At 39.8% G+C, this 16,650-nt stretch overlaps 1 protein-coding gene across 4 annotated transcripts in view; it reads left to right on the top strand.

Annotated features, from left to right (window-relative positions):
• Positions 1–10,140, top strand: part of C5H12orf75 (chromosome 5 C12orf75 homolog) — a 44,932-nt gene extending 34,792 nt beyond the window's left edge. Inside the window, exons 3-7 of one of the 4 annotated variants that reach the window (XR_011464159.1) lie at positions 1,914–1,949; positions 2,897–2,976; positions 3,960–3,996; positions 5,544–5,679; positions 9,247–10,140. Coding sequence is in view for 3 of the 4 variants with exons in the window: in XM_070370223.1 (XP_070226324.1) it covers positions 1,914–1,949; positions 2,897–2,976; positions 9,247–9,269 (139 nt within the window). In the remaining variant the exon portion in view is untranslated. The other 3 variants (XM_070370225.1, XM_070370226.1, XM_070370223.1) reach the window with 3 other exon arrangements.
• The last annotated feature ends 6,510 nt before the right edge of the window (positions 10,141–16,650 follow it).

Here is a 16,650-nt window from a genome sequence, read left to right as displayed (position 1 = left end):
CAAAGAGTCAGACACGACTGGGTGACTGAACAACAACAACAACAATAAAACAACATAGTTGCTTTACCATGTTGTATTAATTTCTATTGTACAGCAACCTTTGTTTTGAATTCTGGCTCTATTACTTGGCCATGTAACCTTGGATATAGTACACCACCTTTCAGAGTCTCAGTTTTTCATTTTTAAATGTGACTAATCCTCATTTTGGGCTTCCTGGGTGGCTCAGTAGTAAAGAATCTGCCTGCTAATGCAGGAGAGGCGGGTTCGATCCTAGGGTTGGGAAGATTCCTTGGAGAAGGAAATGGCAATCCACTCTAGGGTCCTTGCCTGGGAGATCTGATGGACAGAGGAGCCTGGTGGGCTACTGTCCATGGGGTCGCAAAGAGTTGAAAACGACTGATCGACTAAACAACAACAGCAACAACAACAAATCCCCATTTTTCAGGATTGTGATGAGGATTGAAGGAAATAGTAGAATCGCAGGAGCAAAGTACCTGGTGCAGTTACACAAGCAGGTTGTGAGACAGGGATGAGGCTCACAGCTTTTGCAAAGAGTGGTGTGGAGGCAGCGCCCACTCTAGGGGAAGCCACCATGTTGGTTTGTCGCAGGAAGTGTTTTTCACTTTAACATCTTCCTGTTTGAGAGGCAGAGTGGTAAATTGGAATGTGGAATGTGGTTTTGGTGTCAGATATCTGGGTGGGGTTTCAATGTTGGTCTTACTTGTTGGACTTGCGTATTTGTTCATTACCTGGCTCTCTGAAGCTATTTCCTCAGAACTGTTGGGAGAAATCACACTGGTGCATGTGGAACGTCTGGCATGTGGAATCTGACACATGGGAAGGACTCGTTGATGATGCTGTTTTTACCCATGTGGTCTTTAGTCTCCAGTCTTTGTATCATAGAGTAATCATTTGTGGAATGAAGGGAGCATGTAGATAAAGGCAGGCACTATAACTTACTTGAAGGTTTAAAAAATGGCTATCTGGTAAGTCTTTATAAATGATATTTTTAAAGATTTAATAATATATCTGAAGCTTAATTTATTACCCAAAAATATGGCAGTTACATTATCATTTCATGCAAATTAGTTGCGTAAGATATTGATTAATTTTATACAGAGAATGCAAGTTGGGTTTTAGGGCATTGAATAATTTATGAGGTAATAGATTAAAAATAATTCACTATTTTCTTACATTTGGGGAAGTTAAATATATTTTAAAACATTGAATATATCCTTGAGCTGAATCACACAAAAGGGGAAAGACTTAAAATACACACATATGTCACTGGATAGGAAAAGAATATCTGCAGCAAAAAATTAGGCATTCTGTATGTCCATAACTGCCAGTTACAGCTTCAAAAACAATTTCACGATAACGCTGGCCATTCAGAACCGGAGTAAACGGTTCTGATAATCTTGAACAAGTTTGTCACCATCATTTTCCTATTATCTGTACTGATGGGTTATAAATCCATTTTAATTAAAAGTTGTAAATAGCACCTAAAAGTGTTATACCACTTCAGTAAGCATAGCACTGGGTCTACTACAGTATGACTTTGACACCTTTGAATTAAAAAATGATCCAACTTTATCAAGAGGTAAATGAGGTTGATCATTAGCTGGTGAATTTAGATTATGGGCTCAATTTGGACAAATTAGATCACAGAGTGGTTTTTGCCCTCTATGGGTGTATTTTCTGTGTGTGTGGCCAGTGTTCAGCAGATAAATTCGAATCTCCACTTCCTTTCTTTGTAGAGGCAGAGAGAGCATACTGTGTTACTGAAATACTCCATGGAAGAACTTGAAAGAAACAAAACTGGTCTTTAACTTGTCAGTCCCCTTTTGCTCAGAACCAAAAATGAAGTCTCTGTGTAACCAAATGGCTCATATCAAATGTTTTTGATCTTTTAGAACAGAAGAATCGATAACAGAAGATGATAAGAGGAGGTATGTTTAGTGTTGAAGCTGCCTTTAATTTGAGTAATTTGGGCACACCTCATGGATTTAATTTAACACAAATTAATTTAACTCACAAATTTAATTGACGCCTGGGTAGCACATTGCCAATAATACCGATTCCTCCAGGGAAACTTGTGGCACAGACAATACAGGTGGGAGCAGGTAGTGTGATAAAGATCTTGCCCCGAGTTCTTCATTATCTTTGCTTCTTCCAAACAAGCGTGGTTTGTTCTGTGCACACAGCCTGTGCTAGCTTCCACTCGTGGACTTTGGATGAGCTGTTCTCTCAAATTGGATGACATCTCTTCACTTCCTCTGCCTTCTCCATCCTTCCATCCTCTGATTAACTGCACTTCACTCTCATTACTCCTTACCTCTCTCTTTCTCCTCACTTTATATCTGCTGCTGCTGCCAAGTCGCTTCAGTCATGTCCGACTCTGTGCAACCCCATAGACGGCAGCCCACCAGGTCCCGCCGTCCCTGGGATTCTCCAGGCAAGAACACTGGAGTGGGTTGCCATTTCCTCCTCCAACACTTTATATCTACCTACACATAAAGTGTTTTTGTGTGTTCATAGCACCTGCTACCACATTAGGTGAATTCTTGATAAATGTTGACTGATTAACTGTAACCTGTCATGCCACTGTTATTTATTACTCCACTGAATTCTAAAAACAATCCCAACTCCTTCTTCCTCATTGCAAGTAAAATATCTAAAAACTACAGCTTTCTATTTTTATATGTAGCTTTTATTTAAACATAGAAAAACAATGATCTTCCAAGGACAATAGTATTCTGAATTCTACTTTTGAAAAGTCATAAATTAGTTTAATAATTCTATAATTGTTTGAAAGTTCCCATGATATCACCACTTTCTGCAAATGTAACCATGTAGTTTGGTCTGATTTTTCTATCTCTGCTTCTTTCTCATCAAGAAACTATGGAGGAGTGTATGTTGGTCTACCATCTGAAGCTGTCAATATGGTGTCCAATCAGACAAAGACTGTGCAGAAAAGTAAGTAAAACTCTGTGATATTTACTGTTTCTACATGTCTAATTTTTTGTTTTGTGAAAAAAAAAATGTGAAATTGATATTTCCACTTGCCTGGCTCACCCTAAATATTACTGAGTTTCAGTGAACCATGTATAAGAACCATATCTGGGACTTCCTTGGCAGTTCAGGGTTGAGACTTCAACCTTCCACTGCAGAGGGCATAGGTTCAGTCCCTAGTTATGGAACTAAGATCCTACATGCCACCAGGCATGGCCTAAAAAAAACAAGCAACAATAGTAACAACAAAAACCCATACATGCTCATTGTAATCATTTGTTGAAACTGCCACCCACATGATGAGAATAATTCCAGAGCAACAGTTAGCTTCTGTTTGTGGTTGATCCATGGATATTTTAAATTTCATCTTAATTTCAGTGATGATCAGTGTGAAAGCAAATGTTTCAGTAAATTTATGGAATTTTTGTAGAACATAAAGGTGAATTCTTATAATACCTTATAAATGTAACTGGTAAGTAGCCTGGTGATTAGAAGAAAATTAACTGCCTTTTGTGTAACGAAATGAAGTGGAGGCTCCTTTTTCTGAGTTTTAGTAGTTAGTAATTATGGGGCTAATGAAGTCCTTTTGATAATAGGTATGATTGCAACTTTGTAGATAGCTTCTTGCTAAAGTTAAGTTTTAATGTGGCTTGTAAAGAATGCTGATTTACTAATCACTATACAGTTGTCTAATATATGGTTTCTTAAAGAACTATTGATATGTACACATATATAGATGTAACATGTAATTTAATTTGTACACAAATATAATAAAAATATTATATTATTTTAACATACCCTGGTTATTTGTTCCTCATTGCTTTTTCTCTACTTGATGATTTAGACTAGCAAATATGTATATATCCCAGCTATTTGTAGTTCTATGGGTAACTGCAATAAGTTCTTTATAACTGAATATTTAACTTTTCTTAATTTTCTTTTTTAAGATTAGAAGAAAAAATATCATGACTCAATGATCAAGAGGTACCGTATATTTTTCTAAATAATTCTGTATATTTACCCTTGATGAATGAACTGTAGATATTAATAATGCTCTGTATAAGATTAGGAGGGATCTCATCTTTCAGTTAAATCTATGGAATCAAATATGTTTTATTGTAAAGAAGTCTTTAATGATTAGATTGATTTTCTCTGCAGTTACCTTTTTTCACTTAATTTTTTTCAACTGCAACTTAATTCATCAAATAAGAACAAGCTACATGTTTGCCTAGACTTCCCGAGGTTTCTCTCTTCATTGCCAAAATCTTTGAGGGGCTATGACCTTGAAAATGATAGACAAGGAAAGACTAGAGAGGCTGGGAATTAGATTCGGATCAATATTAAATGTTTGGCAATAGCCAGGAGTACTTGATATACAGAGAGAAGATTTATCAGTACCAAAACTCCAATAGAGATAGGTAGTCATCAGTTTGCAAAGATGCAGTTTTGCAGGAAGGAATAGTAAAATTATAGACCAAATTTAAAAGGTGATGCACTGTTGACCTGGTGAAGAGTGTGGAGTTAGAATTATATTGATATGATGAACAAGAACAAGGATACAAGAAAAATAGCTTTCATTAACAACCCTCTGGGTACCAGATACTCTAAAAGATACTGAGCAACCATAGAGCCAAAGAGTTTCAGTTCACCTGGTCCACAATGCATGCAGTGCTTAGATCTTGCCTTTCAGTCTTGCTGAACATCCAATGATCAGGAATGCTCTGTCTCCTGAGATAGCCCGTTCTCTTTTGGGAGTCAGACAACCTTGGATTTGAATTCAGGCTCTTTCCGTTACTAGCCTGGCAAGTTACTTCCCCTGATATTTATCTTGAAGGGGTCTTGTTAGGATTAAATATAAAGTCAATGGTACCTTCTGCTGTAATTGTCACTGTCTTCATCACCATCATCATCGTCATTGTACCGTCATCCTTTTGTGTAACTAGGATCCAGCCCTTGGTAGACCAGAAGCAAGACTGATTTGATGTTGAACCAACTTCTTGCTCAGAGCCAGTATGGGTACTGGTGTCTGGGACGATATGGGGTGCAGAATAAGCTCAAAAATGGAGACAAATAAGCTTTCCTATTGGAGGAAAGGGACATGGAAGCTTTAACTGGTTTCTTTGGGATAAGAAATACAACAATATTAGGCAGCTTCTTCAAAGACTTTCTCGTCAAGGCTACAACATTATGGAGCATTATTCCATAGTGCTCATATCCATATTAGGGTGTTGAGAACTTGCTGGAGATTTTCTATTTCTAGTATTTTTAAGAGTTCTAAATCTCATGTAGATTTCTAAGTTCCCTGCTGCTTTTTTCTGATGTGACTGTATTTTTTTTTATTATCTGCATCAAATAGAAAAGATAATCTAGTTGAAAATAAGCATACATTAGTGTTTACCCTCCTGAAAACAGGATATATTTCAGAAAGCATCTGAATAGAGTGGGAAGCAGTGCTGTGTAGACAGAGATCAGGAGACTTGGCAGGTCTGTATTAACACAGGATCTTAGATGAATCCCTCACTTTCTCCCAGCTTCACCCAGTTTCAATTTTCACATGTGAGAGTTAGACAAGATGATTGTGGAAGCTTTGTATGTGGATCTGAAATTTCCTGATAACAGTGGAGCCACACTGCTGGTGAATCAGCCAACATCAGCCAATGTTAGACGGTGAGCTTGAATATTTCCCTACTGCCCATGGCTATCGGTATGAAAACAGACACTATTTTATTGCCATCCCTCTCTCCTTTCAACTTTTCCCATTCTTTAACTCTACTGGTTACCAATCAATTTGCCTCTTTTGAATTTGAGAAAATGTCTACATTGAAAGGCTGTCCGTTTACTCAATCATTAAGCATCCTCAGTAGTACTTATCATGAGGTGTTGGAGCTTAAATTATCGGGCAGAAATGCTGATAAGAAGAGACGTTTTATGGAAGAGATTGGAGATGCTTTTGTTTTTTGACCTAAACCAGAAGATCAAATTGCCAACATCCATTGGATCACAGAAAAAGTAAGAGATTTCCAGAAAAACATCTATTTCTGCTTCCTTGACTATACTTTAGCCTTTGACTGTGTGGATCACAACAAACTGTGGAAAATTCTTAAAGGTGGTCAACAGACCACCTTACCTCCCTCCTGAGAAACCTGTATGCAGGTCAAGAAGCAACAGTTAGAACCGGACATGGAACAAAGAACTGGTTCCAAATTGGGAAAGGAGTACATCAGGCTGTACACTATCACTGTGCTTATTTAACGTCTATGCAGAGTTAAGTTCAGTTGCTCAGTCATGTCTGACTCTTTGCGACTCCATGGACTGCAGCACACCAGGCCTCCCTGTCCATCACCAACTCCCAGAGCCTACTCAAACTCATGTCCATCGAGTCGGTGATGCCATCCAACCATCTCATCCTCTGTCGTCCCCTTCTCCTCCTGCCTTCAGTCTTTCCCAGCATCAGGGTCTTTTCAAATGAGTCAGTTCTTTGCATCAGGTGGCCAAAGTATTGGAGTTTCAGCTTCAGTATCAGTCCTTCCAATGAATATTCAGGACTAATTTCCTTTAGGATGGACTGGTTGGGTCTCCTTGCAGTCCAAAGGGCTCTCAAGAGTCTTCTCCAACACCACAGTTCAAAAGCATCAATTCTTTGGCACTCAGCTTTCTTTATAGTCCAGCTCTCACATCCATACATGACTACTGGAAAAGCCATAGCCTTGACTAGATGGACCTTTGTTGGCAAAGAAATGTCTCTGCTTTTTAATATGCTGTCTAGGTTGGTCAAAACTTTTCTTCCAAGGAGTAAACGTCTTTTAATTTCAGCAGTCAGCATCTGCAGTGATTTTGGAGCCCCAAAAAATAAAGTCTGCCACTGTTTCCACTGTTTCCCCATCTATTTGCCATGAGTGATGGGCCCGGATGCCATGATCTTAGTTTTCTGAATGTTGAGCTTTAAGCCAACTTTTTCACTCTCTTCTTTCACTGTCATCAAGGAGCTCTTTAGTTCTTCTTTGCTTTCTGCCATAAGGGTGGTGTCATCTGCATATCTGAAGTTATTGATATTTCTCCTGGTAATCTTGATTCTAGCCTGTGCTTCATCCAGCCCAGCGTTTCTCATGATGTACTCTGCATATAAGTTAAATAAGCAAGGTGACAATATACAGCCTTGACATATTCCTTTTCCTATTTGGAACCAGTCTGTTGTTCCATGTCCAGTTCTAACTGTTGCTTCCTGACCTGCATACAGATTTCTCAAGAGGCAGGTCAGGTGGTCTGGTATTCCCATCTCTTTAAGAATTTTCCACAGTTTGTTGTGATCCACACAGTCAAAGGCTTTGGCATAGTCAATAAAGCAGAAATAGATGTTTTTCTAGAACTCTCTTGCTTTTTCGATGATCCAGCAGATGTTGGCAATTTAATCTCTGGTTCCTTTGCCTTTTCTGAAACCAGCTTGAACATCTGGAAGTTCATGGTTCACGTACTGTTGAAGCCTGGCTTGGAGAACTTTGAGCATTACTATGCAGAGTACATCATATCAAATGCTGGGCTGGATGAAGCACACGCTGGAATCAAGATTGCTGAGAGAAATATCAATAACCTCAGATATGCAGATGATACCATCCTTAGGGCAGAAAGCGAAGAGGAACTAAAGAGCCTCTTGATGAAGGTGAAAGAAGAGAGAGAAAAAGCTGGCTTAAAACAGCGTTCAAAAAACAATGATCATGGCATCCAGTCCCATCACTTCATGGCAAATAGATGGGGAAACAATGGAAACAGTGACAGACTTTATTTTTGGGGGCTCCAAAATCACTGCAGATGGTGACTGAAGCCACGAAATTAAAAGGTGCTTGCTTCTTGGAAGAAAAGCTATGACTAACCTAGACAGCATATTAAAAAGCAGACATTACTTTGTCATCAAAGGTCCATGTAGAAAAAGCTATGGTTTTTCCAGTGGTCATGTATGGATGTGGGAGTTGGACTATAAAAAAAGTTGAGCACCAAATAATTGGCGCTTTTGAACTATCATTTTGGAGAAGACTCTTGAGAGTCTTTTGGACTGCAAGGAAGTCATACCAGTCCATCCTAAATGAAATCAGTCCTGAATATTCACTAGAAGGACTGATGTTGAAACTGAAGCTCCAGTACTTTGGCCACTTGACGTGAAGAGCTGACTCATTGGAAAAGACTCTGATGCTGGGGAAGATTGAAGGCAGGAGGAGAAGGGAACGACAGAGAATGAGATGGTTGGATGGCATCACTGACTCAATGTACATGAGTTTGAGCAAGCTCCGGGAGATGGTGAAGGACAGGGAAGCCTGACGTCCTGCAGTCCATGGGATTGCTGAAGTCAGACACGACTGAGCGACTAAACAACATATGTGTAAAATCTTAGTGTCCCAAGTTCACAGTCAAATTGGTTACTTTGTGAAGCTAGTGGCTCAAATCGTAAAGAATTTGCCTGCAATGCAGGAGACCCAGGTTCAATCCCTTGGTTGGGAAGATCCCCTGAAGAAGGAACTGGCAACCCACTCCAGTATTCTTGCCTAGAGAATTTCAAGGGCAGAGGAGCCTGGTGGGCTACAGTCCATGGGTTGCAAAGAGATTTGGACATGACTGAGCGACGGACACTTTCATAATCTCTTAAAATTGGCTGTATCTCCAGATGTGTAGTTTCTTCTACAGATGACCCAAGGGTGGAAGTTTTGCCCGTTTAGATGTATGGAGTGCTGCCAGTGCAGTAATGCTTCTCAAATGCCAGTGGATGGGCTTGCTGCATCAGATCCCCAGGGAGATAATGTGGATAGCTCGCCCCCTTCCAGGAGGGTCTGACTGAGCAGGAAAGGAGTGGGGTTGTGGCTGAACAATCTGTATCTTTGTGCTGTTGATGGGTAACTAGGTTTGGGCATCATCCCATTGGTGTATTGGGCTGGCCAAAGAGTTCAATTCATAAGATGTTGTGAAGAAACTCAGAGGAACTTTTTGACCAACCAATTGTTTAGTTATAAGTTGAAAAGTCTCTTTGTCCATCCACCTTTGTCTCTATATAAGTGTCATCAGTGCTTCCCCCTATGCTGGCCACATTTTCATTCTCAGATCGATGTTAAACGGATGTTGAATGTGTGTTTTACTGAAGAGAAAATCTGAATAATTTGCAGGCTTAATGCTGATGTATTTTTATCTAAGTGTTGCCTTTCATGCTTCCTAATAACTCTTTCCCCTTTTTTTTGTTTGTTACCCTCATAGCCTGTTCATCAAGATCTGGATGAAATTTTTCCTTCATGGGATTTTGTAATGTGCACAGACATTTCCAAGGAAATTCTAAACAGTCGCCACCCCTCCCCCCAAATTCTTAGTTGGTAGTTGAAACCACGGGTACATACTGAATGTTGTGGTACTAGAAGGGAATTGGTTAAACAACATGCTTGGATATGGAACTTTCTGTGATCCACCTGCAGAAGACAAACTTATGAAGGGTTCTTGCCCAGCCGGTCGCTGTGTCCCTGCTGTGTTCTCACCTGAACATCCCCACAGCTCATGAAGATCATGTCTTTTCACTGATGCTTTTTTGATAGTTTTTATAAATTAAAATCCTTCATCTATTTATAACTTAAAATAATAAGGCACTATCAACGAGTTACCCAAAGTAATATATTTGTCTGTTATTTTTCACTATTTCTACTTCATGTTGATTTTTAGCTGTAAAATTGATTAAATTGATAACTTCCTGCTATCTCCCTTTTTTACTATTGGTTTTCAGCTTTATTTAAATGTCAAAGGAGTTTCTTTATTGGGAACAACACATTACATGGCAATACTTCAACTGCTGAGGTTTGCATGCCGTACGTACATTTCAATTAACTTCTTCTTTTCTTTAGTTAAAGGCTTATGTAACTACAAGTACTTCATAGCCATCAAGTCTCCCATTCTACTTGTGTGTGATCAAAGCATCTTATCATGTTAATTCTGTACTGTTTTCAAGGACTTGTCACTGATGGTTAGTGGGATATTTGGAAAGTTCTTAATTTGATAACGACCTTGTGTATCCACTTAATACTGCAATGTAAATCACTCAATTGCATTTCAACAATTAAAACATTTTTATCCCTCTTTACCTGGATTTCTTCATTATTTTCTAGAAGAACACTTTCAAATAAGTCACATGTTGTGATATGTAGATACAATATATCAGTATAAAAATAATAATGTATAAATGGATTGCTATGAAAAGAACAAAATCTTTCACAAGAAAATCATTACCTTATACAACTATCCATACAACTATCCATACAACTATCATAGGCACTTCAAATGGATTTGAAAAACAAACAAACTGAAGATTAGAATCACTGAGAAATGATTATGGTACGTGTACTCCTGTCCCATATCCACACATCCATAATGGCATTTGGGTGAAATATCATGTTTATCCCATAGAGATAACAGATAGATTAACTTTTGAAAACTTTTAATTTTGAAATAAATTTAGATTTAAAGAGGAGTGTAAGGATGGTACAGAGAGTTCTTAAATGCCATTCTCTAGCTTTCCTTAATGTTAACATCTTACATAAACATACTATATTTGTCAAAACTGAGAAATTAAACATTGGTATAATGCTACAGACTAAACTACAGGCTCTCATTGGATTCCATTAGCTGTTCTGTTAGCATCCTTTTTCTGTTCAGGGTCCAACTTGAAATTCCACTGCATTCTTTTTTTTTTTAAAATTATTTGTTTGGTCACACCAGGTCTAGGTTGTGGCCTGTGGGATCTAGTTCCCTGACCAGGAGTGGGACCCAGGCCGCCTGCATTGGAAGCATGGAGTCTTAGCCACCACACCACCAGGGAAGCCCCAAATTCCACTGCATTCTGTTGCATTTGTCATCCTGACTCTCCTCTTCCTGGTGTTTTCTCAGAATTTCCTTATTTTTCATGACTTGAGACTTTTGAAGCCTACATATTTTAAGTATTTTCCTCAGTCTGGATTTCTCTGATGTTTTCTTATGGATGGGGGTTATAAATTTGAGGGGAATTCCACAGAGATGAAGAGCCCCCTTCAGCACATCATAATATCTTATGACTTCAACATAATTTGTTATTGGTGATATTAACTATGATCATTTGGATAGGAGCATCTGTCAGGTTTCTCCACCGTAAGGTGTCTTGTGTTCTGTTTCCATTCTCTGTTCCTTATAAGTGAGTCAGACGTTTAGACCACACTCAATAAAAGAAAGTGAAAGTTTAGTTGCTCAGTTGTGTCCAACTCTGTGACCTCATGGACTGTAGACTACAGGCTCCTCCATCCATGGGATTTTCCAGGCAAGAGTACTGGAGTACTCTTGCCCTTGCCTTCTCCAGAGGATCTTCCCGACCCAGGGATCGAACCCGGGTCTCCCACATTGTAGGCATATACCATCTGAGCCACCAGGGAAGTTTGACCACATTCAAAGGAGAGGGGAATTAAGCTCAACATCCTGGAGAAAAGAGTGTCAAGGAATTTTTGAGAAGCATTATGTATTACTTGCCATAAAAAAATGAAATCTTGCCATTTGTGACAACATGAATGAACTTATTTATGTTAAGTGAAATAAGTCAGACAGAGAAAGACAAATACTATATGATTTCACTTATACGTGGAATTTAAAAAACAAAACGAATGACTAACAGAAACAGTCATGCAAACAGCTGTTTGCCAGAGGGGAGGATGGGGGAAGGAATGAATAGGTGAAGGAGATTAAGATATATAAACTTCCAGTTACAAAATAAATGAGTCATGGGGATAAAATGTACAGTGTGGGGAATACAGTCCATAATAACGTAGTATCTTTGGTGATAGATGGTAACTAGACTTCCGTGGTGATCATTTTGAAATGTATAGACATATCAAGTCATTATGTTGTGCACCAGAGTTTACAAAAGAGGTCAAATATACCTCAATTAAAAAGTAAAGCAAAAGGGAAAGAAAAGGAAAAACCCACGGTAATTATTAAGTATTTGGGGGGAGACACTTTGAGACTCTGAACATGTCCTGTTTTTAAAGACTTGCCCACCAATTTTAGCATTCATCCTTGGACCCTGCTGGCAGCATATACTGTGGCTTCCAGTGCTTATGTTCTACTTCCCTTGTTCCTGCACCTGTGTTACTTGGAATCCTTCTCTGAAGAATACTTGTCTCTTCTCCCACATCTGCCTTCCCAGGTGACTCAGTGGTAAAGAATCCATCTACAATGCAGGAGAGGCAGGAGACTTGGGTTTGATCCCTGGGTCAGGAAGATCCGCCTGAGGAGGAAATGGCAATCCACTCCAGCGTTCTTGCTGGGAAATCCCATGGACAGAAGAGCCTGGCAGGCTACAGTCCATGGGGTCACAAAGAGTTGGACATGACTGAGCGGCTGAGCACCCCCCATTTACTTTTTATTCAATTATTTATTTATATCCATAGGACTCATGGATACTACGTTCTTCTTTAGGTTATAGTCTAGCACTATAATGATACCTATTTTATTGCTCACATTGTTCAAGTTTTGCTCATTGGTTGTTTTTCATGTTAGTTCTTGAAAAACCCCATCCTTTGTTCTTCTTAGGTTGACTTTTATTAGCAAGCAAGAACAAAAATCCAATTCAAAAGTTAGTTTAAACACATTCCTAAAACTCCCATCAATTTTATTATAAATGAACAGTATTTTTCATATTATGACAAGTCTTATCATTTTCCTTCAACTAGACATTATTTAAATTTAGAACCTTGTGATTCTTACAAGTTAATAACACCACCCACTTACCTATGTCTTATGTCTGATTACCATTTTTATTAAGTATTGCAAGAATCTTGAGTGAAAGTCTTAGACAAGAGTAATTACTAATGTTAAGAGCTTTCTAAAGCAAGATATTGGAGAAACCTTTCAGTTCAGTTCAGTTGCCCAGTTGTGTCTGACTCTTTGCAACCCCATGGACTGCAGTATGCCAGGCCTCCCTGTCCATCACCAACTCCCGGAGCCTACTCAAACTCATGTCCATTGAGTCGATGATGCCTTCCAACCATCTCATCCTCTGTCCTCCCCTTCTCCTCCTGCCTTCAATCTTTCCCAGCATCAGGGTCTTTTCAAATGAGTCAGTTTTTCGTGTCAGGTGGCCAAAGTATTGGAGTTTCAGCTTCAGCATCAGTCCTTCCAATGAATATTCAGGAGTGTGCCCAAAATTTGAGAGTTAAAAACTCTTCAAACAATGTATTCTGGTTCTTTGTAAGACTGTTACTGAAATGTAATGTATACTGGAGAGATGAGTTTCAGAGAATTTCTGACTAATAAAATTATTTTGATTGGAAAAGATTTCTTAAGAAACTGTCTATGCTAGGAGCATTTATTTCTAGACTTGGTTTTAGGAGACTGCTTGAATTTAGTTTTGGAAAAACTGTTTCAATCTCTGGAATGTAGATGTCTGGTTTTGGCAAGTACAACTTACTTCTGGGGTTTTATGGAAGAGTGGCTTCCTCAATGAACTGAATTCTCAGAAGTGATCTGGAGGAGGCTCTAGGGAGAGGAACAGAATGATAGAAGAGGCTAAGTTAGTACTTGCCTGGAGAATCCCCATGAACAGAGGAGCCTGGCAGGCTCCAGTCCATAGGGTCACAAAGAGTCGGACATGACTGATGCGACTTAGCACTAGCACAAGTTAGTACAACTGGGAGGTTATCTCACTGGGCTTTCCAGTTGGGAAGGGCTTGAAGAGGAAGAGGAGAAGGTTCTGTTTTGCAAATGGGAGCTTTATGTAGTCTTATATCTGTGCTGAAAGTTGTGAAGAATTTCAGGAGTGAAGAGTTATGTAAGGAACTCATTCCCAGGAAGATAGTTTACATTTTCTTAGCTTACTTTTACTTAATGAACATGATAAATCCAAGCAGAACAAAATGATGTGCTTTCCCATAGATTGGTTTCTGATACCCCATTCCGATTCTTAGTTGTTTATTGATCATCACCAATTGAGTTCTTGCTGTGCCCCATATGGATACTAGTCACCGAGGACACTGCTGGAAGACCCAACCCCTGCATCTGGGGCTCTTTAGAATAGTGGGGGAGAGGGCACTGGGTAACCTGTATTAAGCAGAGAGCAACGCCCAGGGGAGCCTGATGGCTTTGGGAGCACAGTGCAGGGGCACCCATGTCAGACTTCTGGCTTAGGATAGATTCCCAGAGTGCAGTTCCCTGTTGAGCCATAAGGGGGAGCACCAGGAAAACAAATATGGGCAGAAGAAGCTAAGAAAGGGTAAAGAAGCGCAAACCCGGAGCCCTGAAGACCCTCAGTGTGTCCTGGGAACTGCTGGGAGTTCATCCTGGCTGGGTGGGGGTGGTGGGAATTGCAGGGGAGAGGTGGGGCAGGGTGACTGTGGGAGCTTCATGGGGTGAGGTGGAGCTTCATCTGAAGACTGTGGGAAGCCACTGTGGGGGGAAGCAATTGTGGGGTTTACCTGCTGGGTCCCCCAGTCACTCACCTAAGGGCCATCAGAAGGCTTCGTCTTTCGTTCTCTTCCAACCCCTGGTTTGTGAGTCTCTCTGTAGAGGCATGACTAATACTTGCAGTTCTAGTTTGTGAAGATGGGCGTTTCCCATTTAATGGCTAATACAAAAGACTTGGAGTTCTTAGACAGTGCAATTTGTGGAAAACGTTGTTAAACAATAACGTCTATCTCCTACACAAGACATTCCTTCAAGACTAGGAGGGGTGGTTGGCTGTTTAATGCATAAAAACTGACACAGAGAGTCAAGGAAAATAAAGAAACAAAAGTGTATGTTCCAACCAAGACATTCTACTAGGAAGGTCAGAAACATTTCATGGGGCAGGGCCACACCTCCCCCAGCACCAAGTATAACCAGCTGCTTAGTAATTGAGGCCATCCTGTTACTTCACATCCCTCTCCCACTTCTCTTTCCACTAAAGCGATTCATTAAATGAAGACAAACTTCTCTTGCCACCAGTAGAGTCTGTAACACTAGAGGATGAGATGGTTAGATAGCATCACTGACTCAATGGACATGAGTTTGAGCAAACTCTGGGAGATAGTGAAGGATAAGGGAACCTGGCATGCTGCAGTCTATGGGGTCGCAAAGTGTCAGACACAACTTACCAACTGAACAACAACAACAGAGTCTGTAACTACATGTTACATGATAATTTAGCACTTCTTTTATCTATTTTGCTTATTCCATAAATATTTAATGTTAAAGTGCTGCAGACTCCCTAGGAGGCAGGCATCTTGTATATTCTTTTCTATTCTTCTTAGAATTGAGTCTAAGGGATCTACTATGAAAAAATGACTTTGTATTGATATGAAAGCAAGAGAATTTGTGACTCTCAGACAGGGTGTGTTTTCTCTAGAGCAGTAGTATCTTTGGGACAGATTTAAGGCCTTTGGTAAATCATCTGGCTGTTTCTGTGCCTTGAAAAATTTCAGTAAATAGGACAAAATCTATTCTAGTTTTCTTCTAAGATTGTTATTAGAAGGATTCATTAATTCACTGATTCATTCATCCAACAATTATTTTCTGAGAGTCTAGGTCTGGCATTTATTTTTTAAAAAATGTAACAAATTTTATCTTTTTACTCGTCCTGTGGATGTGTATTTTTTAAAATTAATGTATTTGGCTGTGTCGGGTCTTAGTTGTGGCACTGGGGATCACTGTGACCAGCAGGATCTTTTGTTACAGCACGTGGACTCTGTAGTTGCGGCAAGCAGGTTAAGTTGCTCCAAGGCATGTGGGATCTTAGTTCCTCATCCAGGGATTGAACCTGTGTCCCCTGAATTGGAAGATGTATTCATAACCACTGGACTGCCAGGGAAGTCCCTACTCAAAGTGTGAAAGTGTTAGCCATTCAGTCATGTCTGACTCTTTGTGACCCCACAGACTGAAGCCTGCCAGGCTCCTCCATCCCATGGGATTTTCCAGGCAAGAACACTGGAGCGGGTTGCCATTTCCTTCTCCAGGGGATTTTCCCCACCCAGAGATAGAACCTGTGTCTTCCACATTTGCAGGCAGACTCTTTACCATCTGAACTACCTATCAGAATACCTCTATCTCATCTAATTCATTAGGAAGTTTTTATTTTTTTTTATTTCTTTAATTTTTATTAATTTTTTTCTGGCCATGCTGGGACTTCTTTGTAGACTGTGTGCGCTTTCTCTAGTTGTGGAGCTTGGGCTTAGTTGCCCCACAGCATGTGGGATTTTAGTTTCCTGACCAGGGGATCAAACCCCTGCATTGGAAGGTAGATTCTTAACCACTGTACCACCAGGGAAGTCCCACTGCCCTTTTGCTAGGAACAATCACTAGCTGGAGACCTGGCATTATTTTAGGCATTGGAGATGCAACAGTGAGCCAATCAGACAAAAGTCCTTGATATCAGGTTTATGTTTTACATGAGGAGATGCACTAAGTGAATAAATATTATATATGTGTTACAGTAATAAGTTCTATGGGGGAAAACTAAGCCAGAAAAGGGAATAGAGAGCTAGTTGGGCAGGTGGGTTTGCAATTTTAATCTTGAATAGGAAGATCAGGGAATTACTCACTAAAAAGACATTTGAAGGCAAAGAACTGAAGGAGAAGTAGCTACCCATGTGGGTTCCAGCAGAACATTTTAAGAAGTGGCAAGCT

The sequence above is a fragment of the Bos mutus genome, chromosome 5, assembly GCF_027580195.1.
Source record: "Bos mutus isolate GX-2022 chromosome 5, NWIPB_WYAK_1.1, whole genome shotgun sequence".
NCBI lineage: Eukaryota > Metazoa > Chordata > Mammalia > Artiodactyla > Bovidae > Bos > Bos mutus.
The sequence above is the reverse complement of the archived record's forward strand: the minus strand, read 5'-3'. Positions and strand labels throughout refer to the sequence as shown.